The sequence below is a fragment of the Capra hircus genome, chromosome 5 (assembly GCF_001704415.2).
Source record: "Capra hircus breed San Clemente chromosome 5, ASM170441v1, whole genome shotgun sequence".
In the NCBI taxonomy this organism is placed as follows: Eukaryota; Metazoa; Chordata; class Mammalia; order Artiodactyla; family Bovidae; genus Capra; species Capra hircus.
In genome coordinates, this window is record NC_030812.1 from 93,028,181 (window position 1) to 93,046,252 (window position 18,072).

General features: G+C 41.0%; 1 protein-coding gene across 1 annotated transcript in view; it reads right to left on the reverse strand.

Moving 5' to 3' along the window:
* The window catches only part of PTPRO (protein tyrosine phosphatase, receptor type O), a 270,106-nt gene that overhangs the window by 84,109 nt on the left and 167,925 nt on the right, over nucleotides 1-18,072 (reverse strand). Inside the window, exons 8-10 of the mRNA XM_018048437.1 lie at nucleotides 7,253-7,373; nucleotides 6,716-6,909; nucleotides 5,296-5,407 (exon numbers count right to left, since the gene is read on the reverse strand). Coding sequence (XP_017903926.1) covers nucleotides 5,296-5,407; nucleotides 6,716-6,909; nucleotides 7,253-7,373 — 427 coding nt within the window. The remainder of the gene's footprint in view (nucleotides 1-5,295; nucleotides 5,408-6,715; nucleotides 6,910-7,252; nucleotides 7,374-18,072) is intronic.

Below are 18,072 nucleotides of genomic sequence, written 5' to 3' on the forward strand. Positions count from 1 at the left end.
AGTCCACAGCATTGCAAAGAGTGAGAACACAACTGAAGTGGCTCAGCATACATGCACAACAGCACACATGATTGTCCTAGGGACTCGTGGACATGTCTGTAACGTATCGAAGTTGGATGGTATGAAGTGGACAGTTGTTCTGTGGGATGTTGCCTTGCGTGGCTCAGACCCAAGACAGCCAGATTCAACTATGCCTGAGGAGAGCATGCTTGTATACAAAAATTTCAGTTATAAGATTACTAAAACATTAACTTGTTTGGGTCAATTGTTCTGTTAATTTGTTGCTGCATCAATAAATTAATATTACTAGGCACTGGCAGACTTATTTTCCAAGCAGTACTGAAAACTCTGGGAACTCTGGGGTCCTGTAAAAATAAATCTTTTTTATTGTGGCAGCAAAGAAGTTTACAGGATAGACAGTAGGATCAATGAGTAAAGGAACAGAAAAGTAAATAATATGTCCAAAAGATTACAAGTCAATAGCATTGACAGTGTGCTTTGTGGAAGGTAGGGCTCTAAATAAAGTTGCTGAAGCAAGTATTAAAGAAAGGAAGGAAAGGATTTTGAAAATCATGCTTCAAAGCTAAATTCTAACACCAAGTTTATTAATTTATTGTATAATCTTGCACATTTAAATTTTTAAGAATTCCAGTAGGGGACGAGAGTTCATCACAAGCTTTGTAATACATAAGTTCTGATAGCTACTTTAATAGTTTTTAAGAGTAACTGATAATTCTGAAGATTTCAACAAACACATACACAGTTGAATTTAAATTCCACGTGATCTTGAAGATAGCCAAGCAAGTGTTCTTTGCAGGATTCAGCCCCAAATCAACTAATGGTTAGAGGAGAATTTCTACACATTAAAAAAGACTTATTTTGGGGCTTCCCTGGTGGCTCAGTGGTAAAGAATCCACCTGCCAATGCAGGAAAAATGAGTTTGATCCCGGTCCAGGAAGATCCCACATTCTGGGGAGCAACTAAGCCCAAATGCCATGACTACTGAGCCCATGCCCCTGAACATATGATCCACAAGTGAGGCCACTGCAATAAGAAGCCCACACACTGCAATGAAGAGTAGCCCCGCTCACTGCAACTAAGAAAGCCTACGTGCAGCAGCAGAGACCCACGACAGCCAAAAGTAAACAAATAAAATAATAAATCGTAATTGAAAACAAGACATTTTTTCAACATGCCCTAATACAGATAATGAACATTCATATCTATGTATTCAGAAATAATTATTTACTGAAGAGATTTTAACAGAGTAAAAAATACATTTCTGTTTCATACTGTGTATGAATAGCATTTCTATATGTTTGACAATGAAAATTTTAAATTGTCAACAATATCTATAACAAGTGGCACAAACCCATTTCATAATGCAGAAAATTCTAATTAAGCATAATAACCCTGGCTTAACATATTTCTACATACTTCATTATTTACAAGTACCTGTGCTTAATGCTTCTTCAAAGGGTATAGTTCATATTCTAATTTGAGTGAAGACGAGAAACATATTCAAAATTACAGGGAGTTTAGGATGGACATGTACACACTGCAATATTTAAAATAGATAACCAACAAGGACCTGCTGTATAGCACAAGGAACTCTGCTTATGTGGCAGCTTGGAAAGGAGGGGAGTTTGGGTGGAGAATGGATATATGTACAAATATGGCCGAGTTCCTTCGCTGTTCACTTGAATCTATCACGACATTGTTAATTGGCTATACCCCAATACAAAATAAAGAGTTAAAAAAATAAAATTACAAAGCCAGACATATACGTCTCCCCATCACAAGTGCTAAGTCTTCAGATTATTCTCCTTCGTGTTGTTGCTTTCAAATCCAGTGTGTTGCTGAAAGACCACCAGATGTCACTATTTGTTTATTAAACATTACTTGGTACACTAGTATAATTATGAACTCGACTTGCAGACAAGTTGCCTGATAGATGGTAGACTCGAGGGCCTAACAAATCAGACCTTATTAAAATATTTTATTCCTATTTCCTTTTATACTACACAATTTGTCAATTTGGATTATGATTAAAAAGCTTATGAAAGTGAAGTATCAGATCTTTATTTGCTTTAAAATTGAAATGAGGGAAGAAAGCTCCCCTCACCCCTAAAAAGGCTAAAATTTCAAATAGTTTTAGATATAGATTAAAAATAAAGCTCAGGTACCATATATGTTTTAATAACAATTTAGATTACATGATTTAATTCTCACACTACCCTGTGAGGTATTATCATGCCCATTTAAAATTATTTGTTAATTTATTTGACTGCCCTGGGTCTCAGTTGCAGCACGTGGGATCTTTAGCTGGGGCATGTGGGATCTAGTTCCCTGACCAGGGATGCAACCTGAATTCCCTGCATTGGGAGGGAGCAATGGAGTCTTAGCCACTGGACCACCAGCGAAGTCCCTATACCCGTTTTATAGATATGGAAATTGAAGCCATCTGTGTCAATATGCTTAGGTAAGACTGTGGACTGCCAGTGTCAGCATGACTTAATAGTTGATCCCAGGAAAAAATCAGAAATTCCCAAAGATCAATTCATTGGAGACAACAGACTGCTCACTTAGGCAAGTAGCTTGCTTACTAACCAAAGTTTATGTATGCAGACTTGCTTTGTCCACCTAAACAGTTATCTCATGATGTCCGCCTGTTCCCAGGTGGTTCCAGCTTTGAAAGGCACACCTAAAGCACTTGTGTCCAGAACTCCAAGTCCTATTAATACTTCATTTCTGATGTCGCCCCTGGGAGACACCACAGAGCCTCTGTCCAGGTAGTTTCCCGGCACTGCAGTGAGTTCTAAGACAGTTAGTTTTGTCCAATTAGCTACCTGTTAGGCAATATTTTTAGTCTTACCTGTGAGAAAATAGAAATTCAGGATCCTTAAGTTAATTTGCTTAAAGATCTGTAGCTGGAAATTAGCAAGGTCAGATCTGCTCAATAAGTGATCAGATGTGAAGTCTGGGCTTTTTCTAGACAGCTGCTCCTTCTGACAAGGAAAGAGAATTCTCAGACCACTTACCTCAATCAAGTTAAGTGTATGAACTACTGACACAGTAAAGTTTAATTATAATTAAATAGGTGATTATTAATGCAGTCAAAAAGCCTAACACAGGGCTTGTCAAATAATTGGCATTTTCTGTTTTTAGGGTGGCCTTTCACTTTTCTACCATAATGTTACTGTTAACATCTGGAACAAAGGAAGTACCAGACATCGGCCAGTAAAGAAAAGCAGTGAACTATGTCAGCTAACTGTCTAAGAATCCACAAGATCACTATCTTTCCATTGTTTTTTAATTGATACATCTCAAGCCTATAAAACTAGCTGTCCAGTGAGGGAAATATTTTGACAAAGTTTCCACCCTTATGGCAGAAAGTGAAGAGGAGCTAAAAAGCCTCTTGATGAAAGTGAAAGAGGAGAGTGAAAAAGTTAGCTTAAAGCTCAACATTCAGAAAACTAAGATCATGGCATCTGGTCCAATCACTTCATGGGAAATAGATGGGGAAACAGTGGAAACAGTGTCAGACTTATTTTTTGGGGCTCCAAAATCATTGCCGATGGTGACTGCAGCCATGAAATGAAAAGACGCTTACTCCTTGGAAGGAAAGTTATGACCAACCTAGACAGCATATTCAAAAGCAGAGACATTACTTTGCCAACAAGGGTCTGTCTAGTCAAGGCTATGGTTTTTCCAGTGGTCATGTATGGATGTGAGAGTTGGACTGTGAAGAAAGCTGACTGCCAAAGAATTGATGCTTTTGAACTGTGGTGTTGGAGAAGACTCTTGAGAGTCCCTTGGACTGCAAGGAGATCCAACCAGTCCGTTCTGAAGGAGATCAACCCTGGGATTTCTTTGGAAGGAATGATGCTAAAGCTGAAGCTCCAGTACTTTGGCCACCTCATGCAAAGACCTGACTCATTGGAAAAGACTCTGGTGCTGGGAGGGATTGGGGGCAGGAGGAGAAGGGGACGACAGAGGATGAGATGGCTGGATGGCATCACCGACTCAATGGACAAGAGTTTGGGTGAACTCTGGGAGTTGGTGATGGACAGAGAGGCCTGGCGTGCTGCAATTCATGGGGTTGCAAAGAGTCGGACATGACTGAGCAAATGAACTGAACTGAACTGATTCTTCATCTAAACAGTATTTTTCTTTTCTCAGTATAACTCTAATGACAGCTTTGCAGTCCCATCAAAAGTTCTTGAACAGTCCTAGTTCAGACAACGAGGGTTACTGTTCTTGGTTGAATTTCTTCTTTATTGCTACCTCCGCTATCTCTGCCATATGATAGTGAACTATTAATACATAATTTAAAGTCCTGAGGATCCGTCACTAACAGTATTATAAGTACTTTAAGTCTAGGCCATGTATTTTGCTAAATAGCTTATTTAATTGGGACGTAATAATAGATAATAGTAACAGATAATAGATACTATTATTATCCTTATTTTACAACGGAAAAAACCTGAGGCTTAGAAGAATTGCTGGAGTTTACAGGTAGAAGGCAGCAAAGTTGTGACTCACACCCAAGTCTACAAGTCTGCAAGCCTGTTTTAATTCCTGCTATGGACCATACTGCAGTCAGCCTGTGACTTTACAAATGGCTTAATTAATAAGGAAATGGAGGCACTCTAGCAAATACAATTATCAAATGGATAAAATCAATTCAGTGCGGTGTGAAGCTGAAAGCTCTGCCTGTTACATCTCGATTCTAATCAATTCCAAACAGTGGTGCATAAATCAAGGGCAGTGACTCAGGATAAAAAGAAATCAAGGACAGTAACTCAGAGTAAAAATTGTATTTTAATTTTTAAAGGCTATCATTTAAACAAATCATGAACTTTCAGAATCAAGTATATCATCTTCCATGAACAGAGAAGGAAATGGCACCCCACTCCAGTACTCTTGCCTGGAAAATCCCATGGACGGAGGAGCCTGGTGGGCTGCCTGTCTATGGGGTCGCACAAAGTTGGATACGACTGAGTGACTTCCCTTTCACTTTTCACTTTCATGCATTGGAGAAGGAAATGGCAACCCACTCCAGTGTTCTTGCCTGGAGAATCCCAGGGACAGAGGAGCCAGGGGGGCTGCCGTCTATGGGGTCGCACAGAGTTGGACACGACTGAAGCGACTTAGCAGCAGCAGCAGAATCTTCCATGAAAGTGATGTTCAATCGGTCCTGGGTGAAGGACTGGCATTTTCTGGAGATGAGCCCCTTCAGAGCTCCCTCAAAATAGGCATGTGCTCTCATGAGACCACTTCCCACACACTCACCTGTTATGAAGCTTATAGTGGAGCTGTCACAGCAGCTGAGTTCCGGGTCTCCCCACGTTACCATGGTAACTCGAAAGTTGTAGTACCATGCTGGCAACAGATTTGCTATCCTCTAAAAAAAGCAAGAAGAAAAAGGCCCAGAAGGAAAATCACATTTTTGGAATAGAGTTATATATTTCTCTTAGGCTACGAAAAAATGAGTAATTTTTAATTTCCTTTCTGTGCCTTTGGGAGGCCTCCCTGGTGGCTCAGTGGTAAAGAGTCTGCCTGTCAATGCAGGAAACGCGGCTTCAATCCCTGGGTTGGGAAGATCCTCTGGAGAAGGAAATGGCAACCCACTCCAGTATTGCTGCCTGGGAAATCCCATAGACAGAGGAACCTTACTGTTTACAGTTGATTTTGTACTTCTCAAATTTTCCATTAAAATATTCTCTTTGGAATGAAGTGAGATGTAAATAAAATGATACACATAAATTTAACACAATTTAAAAAATTATTCGAAGATATAGATAGTTTCAAAATGGGTTTTCGTTTGCAGTTTTTTAAATTACACGAGTGAACTGGTACTTATTTGTGAGTCACTGGATGGACACATCTTCCTATTTCTAAGACGTGCTCTTTCACAATTCTACATTCTCTCGGACTGTTAGCCTGTATTCACACTGGGTGGCAATCATGAGAGCTGGCAGCTGAGTAGTGGGCAGTTGTTTGCTTTCTGTGTGACCTGTAGATAACCTGTACTTCTAAAATTATTCCAGTCTCCAAAAGAGCAATATTTACCTGCTCATTTGAAGAACATTGCTAATGGTCTGACATTGCAGGTATTTAACTGATTTGTTGATGTCAAGAATAGTCATCACTCAAGTTAAGAAGTGTCCACTTACTACTGAATAACTAAAGGAAAACGTGTTTTCTGTTTTAGGACCAGAAAGAAACAATAAGCATGTGACGTGCTTAGTTGCTCAGTGATGTCCGACTCTTTGTGACCCCATGGACTATAGCCCACCAGGCTCCTCTGTCCATGGGGATTCTCCAGGTAAAGAGTACTGGAGTGGGTTGCCATGCCCTCCTCCAGGGGATCTTCCCCACCCAGGGATCCAACACAGGTCTCCCACATTGCAGGCAGATTCTTTACCAGCTGAGCCACCAAGGAAGCAAGCATGTGACAGGTCTACTAAACTGGGGATTAGCAAATACACTCAATTAAGAGTAAAAGCCAGTTTCACACAGTTTTCTCTCTCTCTCTCAAACTACAAAAATAAAATTAAGAGCTAAAACAATCCCAAACTTGAAAGTAGCAAGTTACCTGCATGTGTTTACAAATGATCTAGTTTACAGACATAATAATTTTTTCAGACACAGTTAGTATGTGAATGCATGTTGACACAGGAAAATGCGACAGCTGGTTAAGGAAAATTACCACTGAAGCAGTTAAGGAGACAGTCGCTGCTATTTCATAGTAGGTTGTCCATTCTGATGTCATTGTTGTAGGGTTGAAATAAAACATTTCCACCACATATTTTCTGAACACTCCTAAGTAAGGTCTGGTCCAGCTCAAAACCACTGCTGTAGGACCCAGGGGATAGAGCATCAAATCTTTTATTCCAGTTGGAACTAAGAAGAAGGGAGGGGAGTGAAAAAAGAAAGTCAAGAAGGAATGTTTAATATCTGAACAATGGCTTCACATCCCTACTTACTGACTGACTAGGTATTTCACTATTTTGATACAATCATTGAGAACTAACCATATTTGCCTGAGATTTTATTTTTCCTAAGTAATGAATGCTTAAGGATGCCTTCCAGGTATACAATTGTGGTCATTAATTACTCTGAAGGTTAAATATTGGGTGAACAAGTATGGACCTCCCATAACTGATGATAATGACTCGAAGTTAGACATGGCACCGCTCCAAACAATACCTTGATAAAGGTATTTTTCTTGTGGCTGGCAACTTACCAATAGCAAATGTCACAGGATCTGAAGGCGGTCCGATCAAAGGGCCTTTTCTTAGGTACATCACAACCTGGTACTGGGCACCAGGAACGAGATTTTCAATAATAGATTTGCTTGAGTTCACCTTTAAACCAAACACCCAATAAGATCTATTTAGAACTGGGTTTTCAGCGTGTGACTCAGAGGATAACATTGTATTCAGGGACACTGCAAACTCATAAATGCCTTTGAAATCCAGAAGCCTTTATTCATGCTGAGGAAGGTCAAGTTTCCACATTAGGATGATTTATAGTTTATGAGAAGGCTGAAGGGAACCCAGAACATTCAAATTCTATGGCTGGATTTAATAAGCCTTGTGAACTGCTCTATACCCATCAATGTCAATTGTAATTATGTACACTAGAGACACATCAGCCTCTAACCAAAATCAAATCAGCAATAAAATAAGGATGGTCTGACATCCTAAATTGTAGTGTCAGCTGATTACATACAAAGATCAGTGCAGGAATGTCTTTAGTCTCTCAACACTTAGAAGCATAAAATATCTAATTATAGTGATGGAAACGACCTCAGAGATTATCTAGTCCAAATCTCTCATTTAGTAGATCAAGAAGGTAAAGCTAGAGAATAGCCAAGCTCACATATTTGGATCAGTATTGGGACTGGAAGCCTAGCATTATGACCTCCACTCCATGATATGGGCCAAGCACCAAGACACAGCAGCAAGCACTTTACAAGGCTACTGTGGCAACCTGCCAAGACTGAATTAAGAAGAATAACCGGAACAGACTGATCACTAGTAGTGAAACTGAATTTGTAATAAAATAAAATCTCCCAGCAAGCAAAAGTCCAGGATTGGACAGTTTCACAGGGAAATTCTGCCAAATATATAAAGAAAAGTTAATACCTATCTTTCTCAAACTATTCCAAAAATTGAAGAAGATAGAACATTCTCAAATTCATTGTACAAGACTACCATTACCCTGATGCCAAAATCAAGAGAGAAAATTACAGGCTAATATCTTTGATGACTATAGATGCAAAAATTCTCAACAAAATATTAGCAAACTGAATTCAACAATACATAAAATGGATCATATACCATGATCAAATGGGATTTATTCTAGCACAGTATTATTTCTTTAAAACACATTTTAAGTGATAAAACTAATAGTCCTCATTGTTAAAACTGGTCACACTATACAAGAGCAAATGAGGTCAATTTGTAGTCTGTCTGGTGTCCTCTCACCACTTCCCACATTTTGGCGGGCAGTCTTCTAGACCTTCTTTGATACATATATCCATAAACAATTAAGTATTGAGCCATACAGGTGTTATACCATAAATATTGTTCCAGACCTTTCCTTTAAATTTAACAACCATTGTAAACATGCGTGGGCCGCTGTGATGGCGTGCAGAGCATGGGGGGCTGTGACGGCGCACAGAGTGCGGGTGAGAGGAGCTACCCCACGTCCGAGGTCAGGGGCGGTGGTCGGGAGGAGCTACCCCATGTCCAAGGAGCAGTGGCTATGCAGGGACCAGAGGGCCTAAAAGGGCTATTCCACATTCAAGGTCCAGAGGAGCTTCAGTGAAGAGATACCCCTTGTCCAAGGTAAGGAGCAGTGGCTGCACTTTGCTGGAACAGCCGTGAAGAGATCCCCCACGCCCAAGGTAAGAGAAACCCAAGTAAGACAGTAGGTGTTGCAATTGGGCATCAGAGGGCAAACACACTGAAACCATAATCACAGAAAACTAGCCAATCTATCACACTAGGACCACAGCCTTGTCTAACTCAATGAAACTAAGCCATGCTACGTGGGGCAACCCAAGACAGGTGGGCATGGTGAAGAGGTCTGACAGAATGTGGTCCACTGGAGAAGGGAATGGCAAACCACTTCAGTATTCTTGCCTTGAGAACCCCATGAACAGTATGAAAAGGCAAAATGAGAGGATACTGAAAGAGGAACTCCCCAGGTCAGTAGGTGCCCAATATGCTACTCGAGATCAGTAGAGAAATAACTCCAGAAAGAATGAAGGGATGGAGCCAAAGCAAAAACAATACCCAGTTGTGGATGTGACTGGTGATAGAAGCAAGGTCCGATGCTGTAAAGAGCAATATTGCATAGGAACCTGGAATGTCAGGTCCATGAATCAAGGCAAATTGGAAGTGGTCAAACAGGAGATGGCAAGAGTGACCATCGACATTCTAGGAATCAGCGAACTAAAATGGGCTGGAATGGGCCAATTTAACTCAGATGACCATTATATCTACTACTCTGGGCAGGAATCCCTCAGAAGAAATGGAGTAGCCATCATGGTCAGCAAAAGAGTCTGAAATGCAGTACTTGGATGCAATCTCAAAAACGACAGAATGATCTCTGTTTGTTTCCAAGCCAAACCATTCAATATCACAGTAATCCAAGTCTATGCCCCAGCCAGTAACACTGAAGAAGCTGAAGTTGAACGGTTCTATGAAGACCTACAAGACATTTTAGAACTAACACCCAAAAAAGATGTCCTTTTCATTATTGGGGACTGGAATGCAAAAGTAGGAAGTCAAGAAACACCTGGAGTAACAGGCAAATTTGGCCTTGGAATACGGAATGAAGCAGGGCAAAGACTAATAGAGTTTTGCCAAGAAAATGCACTGGGCATAGCAAACACCCTCTTCCAAAAACAATCAGAGAAGACTCTACACATGGACATCACCAGATGGTCAACACAGAAATCAGATTGATGATATTCTTTGCAGCCAAAGATGGAGAAGCTCTATACAGTCAAGAAAAAACAAGACCAGGAGCTGACTGTGGCTCAGATCATGAACTCCTTATTACCAAATTCAGACTCAGATTGAAGAAAGTAGGGAAAATCGCTAGACCATTCAGGTATGACCTAAATCAAATCCCTTATGATTATACAGTGGAAGTGAGAAATAGATTTAAGGGCCTAGATCTGATAGAGTGCCTGATGAACTATGGAACGAGGTTCGTGACATTGTACAGGAGACAGGGATCAAGACCATCCCCATGGAAAAGAAATGCAAAAAAGCAAAATGGCTGTCTGGGGAGGCCTTACAAATAGCTGTGAAAAGAAGAGAAGCCAAAAGCAACGGAGAAAAGGAAAGATACAAGCATCTGAATGCAGAGTTCCAAAGAATAGCAAGGAGAGATAAGAAAGCCTTCTTCAGTGATCAATGCAAAGAAATAGAGGAAAACAACAGAATGGGAAAGACTAGAGATCTCTTCAAGAAAATTAGAGATACCAAGGGAACATTTCATGCAAAGATGGGCTCCATAAAGGACAGAAATGGACTGGACCTAACAGAAGTGGAAGATATTAAGAAGAGGTGGCAAGAATACACAGAAAAAGTGTACAAATAGATCTTCATGACCCAGATAATCATGATGGTGTGATCACTCACCTAGAGCCAGAAATCCTGAATATGAAGTCAAGCGGGCCTTAGAAAGCATCACTATGAACAAAGCTAGTGGAGGTGATGGAATTCCAGTTGAGCTATTTCAAATCCTGAAGATGATGCTGTGAAAGTGCTGCACTCAATATGCTAGCAAATTTGGAAAACTCAGCAGTGGCCACAGGACTGGAAAAGGTCAGTTTTCATTCCAATCCCAAAGAAAGGCAATGCCAAAGAATGCTCAAACTACCACACAATTGCACTCATCTCACACGCTAGTAAATTAATGCTCAAAATTCTCCAAGCCAGGCTTCAGCAATACATGAACTGTGAACTTCCAGATGGTCAAGCTGGTTTTAGAAAAGGCAGAGGAACAAGAGATCAAATTGGCAACATCCGCTGGATCATCAAAAAAGCAAGAGAGTTCCAGAAAAATATATATTTCTGCTTTATTGACTATGCCAAAGCCTCTGACTGTGTGGATCACAATACACTGTGGAAAATTCTGAAAGAGATAGGAACACCAGACCACCTGACCTGCCTCTTGATAAACGTGTATGCAGGTTAGGAAGCAACAGTTAGAACTGGACATGGAACAACAGACTGGTTCCAAATAGGAAAAGGAGTACGTCAAGGCGGTATATTGTCACCCTGTATATTTAACTTACATGCAGAGTACATCATGAGAAACGCTGGGCTGGAAGAAGCACAAGCTGGAATTAAGATTGCCAGGAGAAATATCAATAACCTCAGATATGCAGATGACACCACCCTTATGGCAGAAAGTGAAGAGGAACTAAAAAGCCTCTTGATGAAAGTGGAAGTGGAGAGTGAAAAAGTTGGCTTACAGCTCACCATTCAGAAAACGAAGATCATGGCATCTGGTCCCATGACTTCATGGGAAATAGATGGGGAAGTAGTGGAAATGGTGTCAGACTTTATTTTTGGGGGCTCCAAAATCACTGCAGATGGTGATTGAAGCCATGAAATTAAAAGACGATTACACTTGGAAGAAAAGTTATGACCAACCTGGATAGCATATTCAAAAGCAGAGACATTACTTTGCCAACAAAGGTCCATCTAGTCAAGGCTATGGTTTTCCCAGTGGTTATGTATGGATGTGAGAGTTGGACTGTGAAGAAAGCTGAGCGTCAAAGAATTGATACTTTTGAACTGTGATGTTGGAGAAGACTCTTGAGAGTCCCTTGGACTACAAGGAGATCCAAGCAGTCCATTCTGAAGGAGATCAGCCCTGAGATTTCTTTGGAAGGAATGATGCTAAAGCTGAAACTCCAGTACTTTGGCCACCTCATGTGAAGAGTTGACTCATTGGAAAAGACTCTGATGCTGGGAGGGATTGGGGGCAGGAGGAGAAGGGGACGACAGAGGATGAGATGGCTGGATGGCATCACTGACTCGATGGACATGAGTCTGAGTGAACTCCGGGAGTTGGTGATGGACAGGGAGGCTTGGCGTGTTGCAATTCATGGGCTCGCAGAGTCGGACACGACTGAGCAACTGAACTGAACTGAACTGAACTGTAAGCATGTGAACATACCTGCCAATCTAACTGTGCTTTCATTTAGCGTATCTAGAATAACACACAAAGTGTAGATTGTTTCAGGGTGATGGTAAAGTTTCTTTGGTTTGATAATATTTTAGGCACTGGTTGATTCTAATTATTCAAATGACTTCCTGGAATTATAACCACTTATATATGCTATCCTAATAAATTCATCCCAGGAAAATTACACTGCCTTAAAAAAAATAAGAACCAATAATGTGTATATATATCACACTACTAAAAACAATGAGAAGAGGGCAAATGATTTTGCACTTGACTTTAGTCACAAATTATTAATATAAATACTAATTTCCCCCTACTTTTACTAAGACACCTACATCACTTCTATTCATTCATACCTTTTTCTTTATCCTGGACCTGCTTAGGGGTGGATTAGTGGTGGGGAGGAGAAATGTTCCTATACTAGTGTTAAGTCGCTTCAGTCATATCTGACTCTTTTGCAACCCTATGACCATAGCCTGCCTGGCTCCTCTGTCCATCAGATTTTCCAGGCAAGATTAGTTTAATGGGTTGTCATTTCTTTCTCCAGGGGATCTTCCCAACAAATGGATTGAGCCTGCATCGCTTACCTCTCCTTCATGGGCAGGTGGGTTCTTTACCACTAGGGCCACATGGAGAGCCCCAAGTAGTATTACCCTACTTACTAAATAGCACGTTTCATTCTCTAAAGGATTACTCCACACTTCTCCCTCAATTTTCACCCTATGTTTGCATTCCAGTATTTCCTCTTTCTCCTTTCTGACTGGCTTTGTCTCCATTCCAGAGAATTCAGTCCAGCCCAATGCATTTTCATCTAGGCCCTGGCCCTATCCTTTCTCAGCTAAAGAAATGGAGGAAAGATACACCATCAATTCAGTTCAGTCACTCAGTCGTGTCCGACTCTTTGCAACCCCATGAATCAGAGCACGCCAGGCCTCTCTGTCCATCACCATCTCCCGGAGTTCACTCAGACTTATGTCCATCGAGTCGGTGATGCCATCCAGCCATCTCATCCTCTGTCGTCCCCTTCTCCTCCTGCCCCCAGTCCCTCCCAGCATCAGAGTCTTTTCCAATGAGTCAACTCTTCGCATGAGGTGGCCAAAGTACTGGAGTTTCAGCTTTAGCATCATTCCCTCCAACGAAATCTCAGGGCTGATCTCCTTCAGAATGGACTGCTTGGATCTCCTTGAAGATACACCATAGAGCATAGGAAATATAAGCAAGGAGGTTAAACTAGATGAGAGTTCTTTTAAATCTGAAATGGTCTTCTCTCTTTCTTTGGCTGAACCACATGACTTCTGGGATTTTAGTTCCTGAACCACGGATTGAACCTGGGCCCTGGCGGTGGAAGCTTGGAATTCTAACCACTGGACCACAAGGGAATTCCCCAGAAATGGTCTTATGTGTATATTATGGAATCCTCTTTCCATGGCATCTTTCTGTACACTTATTATAGTTACTCAGTTTCTATGGAGAATCTCTAGAACCTCTTCGTCTTCTTCCCTTGACACAAAAAGTATTCAGTTAGGTCTGCATTATAATAAAAGTTAATTTCTAGCACACCTTTCTATTGCTATGTTCCAAACATTGCGTTAAGCATCAAGTCCTCTTATTTTTATTACAGCTCTATGAGGTAGGATATGGTTCTCCTTCTATTACAGATTCAGATGGTAAGACTTAGAAGGAATGGAACTCAGAGCTGGTAGCTGCTAAAATCAGGTCTGAAACTCAATTCTGTTTGAGTCTAGAATCTAGAGTTGCTTTTAGTCAACACTCTTGACTCCATCAGGATGAACGGTGAGGATGACTTTCCCCTAGTGTATCATCTGTAATGCACAAGAAAAAGTTCTCTCCTGGAAGTCAAATCACTTGAGATGGGGTCTCAGCTCTGCTACTAATCAGTTGTGTGACTGCAGGTAGGTCCCTTCAATATTCAGCCTCTTAGCTCTATCATTTCCTTATTTGTAAAGCTAACAGACTGACTGATTGGTTTTTCTTTTCAATTTAGTCATTTAGTTATTACACACTTCTGTAAATTGTGACCAAACATGTATGGACCAAGCAGACCACATGTAAAAACACATGTACATTGGGACTTTCCTGGTGGTCCAGTGGTTAAGACTCCACGCTTCCACTGCTGGAACACAGGTTTGAGCCCTAGGTGGAGAACTAAGATCCCACACGCCATGTGTGAGGATAAAAATTTTAAAAATTGAAAAAAAGAATGGATCTGGCCTTTGAAAGATAATAAATATACATCCATATATTACATGATGCTTCTTTATTCTGAAATTCATAATTGTGTGTGAGTCTTTGGAGAGTCCTTTTTATGACATTGAGCACTGGCTTTATTATGCTCACTATATTGACATAGGCTTATTAGTGAATAGAACTACAATGTTTGTTGCTGCTGCTGCTGCTGCTGCTAAGTCGCTTCAGTCGTGTCCGACTCTGTGCCACCCCATAGATGGCAGCCCACCAGGCTGCCCCGTCCCTGGGATTCTCCAGGCAAGAACACTGGAGTGGGTTGCCATTTCCTTCTCCAATGCATGAAAGTGAAAAGTGAAAGAGAAGTCGCTCAGTCATGTCTGACTCTTAGCGACCCCATGGACTGCAGCCCACCAGTCTCCTCCGTCCATGGGATTTTCCAGGCAAGAGTACTGGAGTGGGGTGCCATTGCCTTCTCCGACAATATTTGTTAGCAGGAATATATTACAAAACTCTCTTTCTCATGAATATTCACATATGAACTCACACAAAACAGCAACCAGACATGAAGTACATGCGGACAAATTCAAATTGAGAGGTACCGAGAGGCTTCCCTGGTGGCTCAGATGGTAAAGAATCTGCCTGCAACACAAGAGACTTGGATTTGATTCCTGAGTCAGGAAGGTCCCATGGAGAAGGGAATGGCTACCCACTCCGGTATTCTTGCCTGCAGAATTCCTTTGACAGATGAACCTTGTGGGCTACAGTCTGTGGGGGTTGCAGAGTCAGACATGACTGAGTGACTTTCACTTCACTTTACTTTAACATACCTACATGAAAGGCTAGACTTTAAGCTCCATAAAATCAAGGCTCAAATCAAATTGTTCTTATTTCTAGCATCTCACACAGAACCTCCTAGAAAACAAATCAAAGAAACTGTGGGGAGGAGCAGGGGAACTAGCACCGAATCTCATGGGTGATGATAATCGATAAAGCAGTGATCCTGTGGTACAGGTGATTAGATGATGGTAGAGAAACAGTAGGGAGAATGAAAGTATGAGAGAATAAAACATTGTGGTTAATTATTCATCTGTGTTTGGCTTTAGAATCACTCTCATTTTTGAGCTGCATTTTGAATTTTCAATTTAACATAATCACCGTACCACTGAAAAGAGAACTGAAGAAATGTTATAATTTCTTTCCCTCTCGATAATGGTTGCTATAAGAAAGAACCTAAGCTAGACCAAGGTTGGTGAGAGCATATTTTGGATTTCTCTCTAGGCCAATTTTTGAGATTTTTGAACTGATGTTTCTTTCTTTGAAAATATACGTGTGTGTGTGATGACGGTGACGTAATGACGTAATACTAACACAATCCTCTTGTGGTAACAGAGATAACACCCAGAACAGTGGTCTAGTTTCTGCCCTCTACTTTCCCTCCTTGCTTACAATCTTCAACAGTTTCACGTTTGCATTTCAAAGAAGCCACTGTCAGCAAGCACTTAGACCAGACTTTTCTGGTTCATATATAATTTACAATATCTCTTTACACTTTTAGCCTTTGGCTTCTATGTATATGGAGGAGGAAATGGCAACCCACTCCAGTATTCTTGCTTGGGAAATCCCATGACCAGAGGATCCTGGTGGGCTAGAGTCCATGGGGTCACAAAGAGTTGCACACAACTGAGAGAGAAATGAGAAATAGATTGAAGGAACTAGATCAGATAGACAGGTGCCTGATGAACTATGGAGAGAGGTTCGTGACATAGTACAAGAAACAGGGAACAAGACCATCCCCATGAAAAAGAAATGCAAAAAAGCAAAATGGCTGTCTGAGGAGGCCTTACGAATAGCTGTGAAAAGAAGAGAAGCCAAAAGCAAAGGAGAAAAGGAAAGATATAACCATTTGAATGCAGAGTTCCAAAGAATAGCAAGGAGAGATAAGAAAGCCTTCTTCAGTGATCAGTGCAAAGAAATAGAGGAAAACAATAGAATGGGAAAGACTAGAGATCTCTTCGAGAAAATTAGAGATACCAAGGGAACATTTCATGCAAAGATGGGCTCCATAAAGGACAGAAATGGTCTGGACCTAACAGAAGCATAAGATATTAAAAAGAGGTGGCAAGAATACACAGAAGAACTGTACAAAAAAGATCTTCACGACCCAGATAATCACGATGGTGTGATCACTCACCTAGAGCCAGACATCCTGGAATGTGAAGTCAAGTGGGCCTTAGAAAGTGTCACTACGAACAAAGCTAGTGGAGGTGATAGAATTCCAGTTGAGCTATTTCAAATCCTGAAAGATGATGCTGTGAAAGTGCTGCACTCAATATGCCAGCAAATTTGGAAAACTCAGCAGTGGCCACAGGACTGGAAAAGGTCAGTTTTCATTCCAATCCCAAAGAAAGGCAATGCCAAAGAATGCTCAAACTACTACACAATTGCACTTATCTCACACGCTAGCAAAGTAATGCTCAAAATTCTCTAAGCCAGGCTTCAGCAATACATGAACCATGAACTTCCAGATGGTCAAGATGGTTTTAGAAAAGGCAGAGGAACCAGAGATCAAATTGCCAACATCCGCTGGATCATCAAAAAAGCAAGAGAGTTCCAGAAAAAAACATATTTCTGCTTTATTGACTATGCCAAAGCCTTTGACTGTGTAGATCACAATAAATTGTGGAAAATTCTGAAAGAGATAGGAATACCAGACCACCTGACCTGCCTCCTGAGAAATCTGGAGGCAGGTCAGGAAGCAACAGTTAGAACTGGACATGGAACAACAGACTGGTTCCAAATAGGAAAAGGAGTACATCAAGGCTGTATATTGTCACCCTGTATATTTAACTTACATGCAGAGTACATCATGAGAAACGCTGGGCTGGAAGAAGCACAAGCTGGAATTAAGATTGCCCGGAGAAATATCAATAACCTCAGATATGCGGATGACACCACCCTTATGGCAGAAAGTGAAGAAGAACTAGAGAGCCTCTTGAAGGAAGTAAAAGAGAAGAATGAAAAAGTTGGCTTAAAGCTCAAGATTTAGAAAACAAAGATCATGGCATCTGGTCCCATCACTTCATGGCAAATAGATGGGGAAACAGTGGAAACAGTGGCAGAATTTATTTTTTTGGACTCCAAAATCACTGCAGATGGTGATTGAAGCCATGAAATTAAAAGACGGTTACTCTTTAGAAGGAAAGTTATGAGCAACCTAGACAGCATATTCAAAAGCAGAGACATTACTGTGTCAACAAAGGTCCATCTAGTCAAGGCTACGGTTTTTCCAGAGGTCATGTATGGATGTGAGAGTTAGACTATAAAGAAGGAGAAGTGCTGCAGAATTGATGTTTTTGAACTATTGTGTTGGAGAAGACTCTTGAGAGTCCCATGGACTGCAAAGAGATCCAACCAGTCTATCCTAAAGGAGATCAGTCCTGGGTGTTCATTGGAAGAACTGATGTAGCTGAAACTCCAACACTTTGGCCACTTGATGGGAAGAGCTGACTCACTGGAAAAGACCCTGATGCTGGGAAAGATTGAGAGCAAGAGGAGAAGGGGACAACAGACATGAGATGGATGGATGGCATCACCAACTCAATGGACATGAGTTTGGGTGAACTCTGGGAGTTGGTG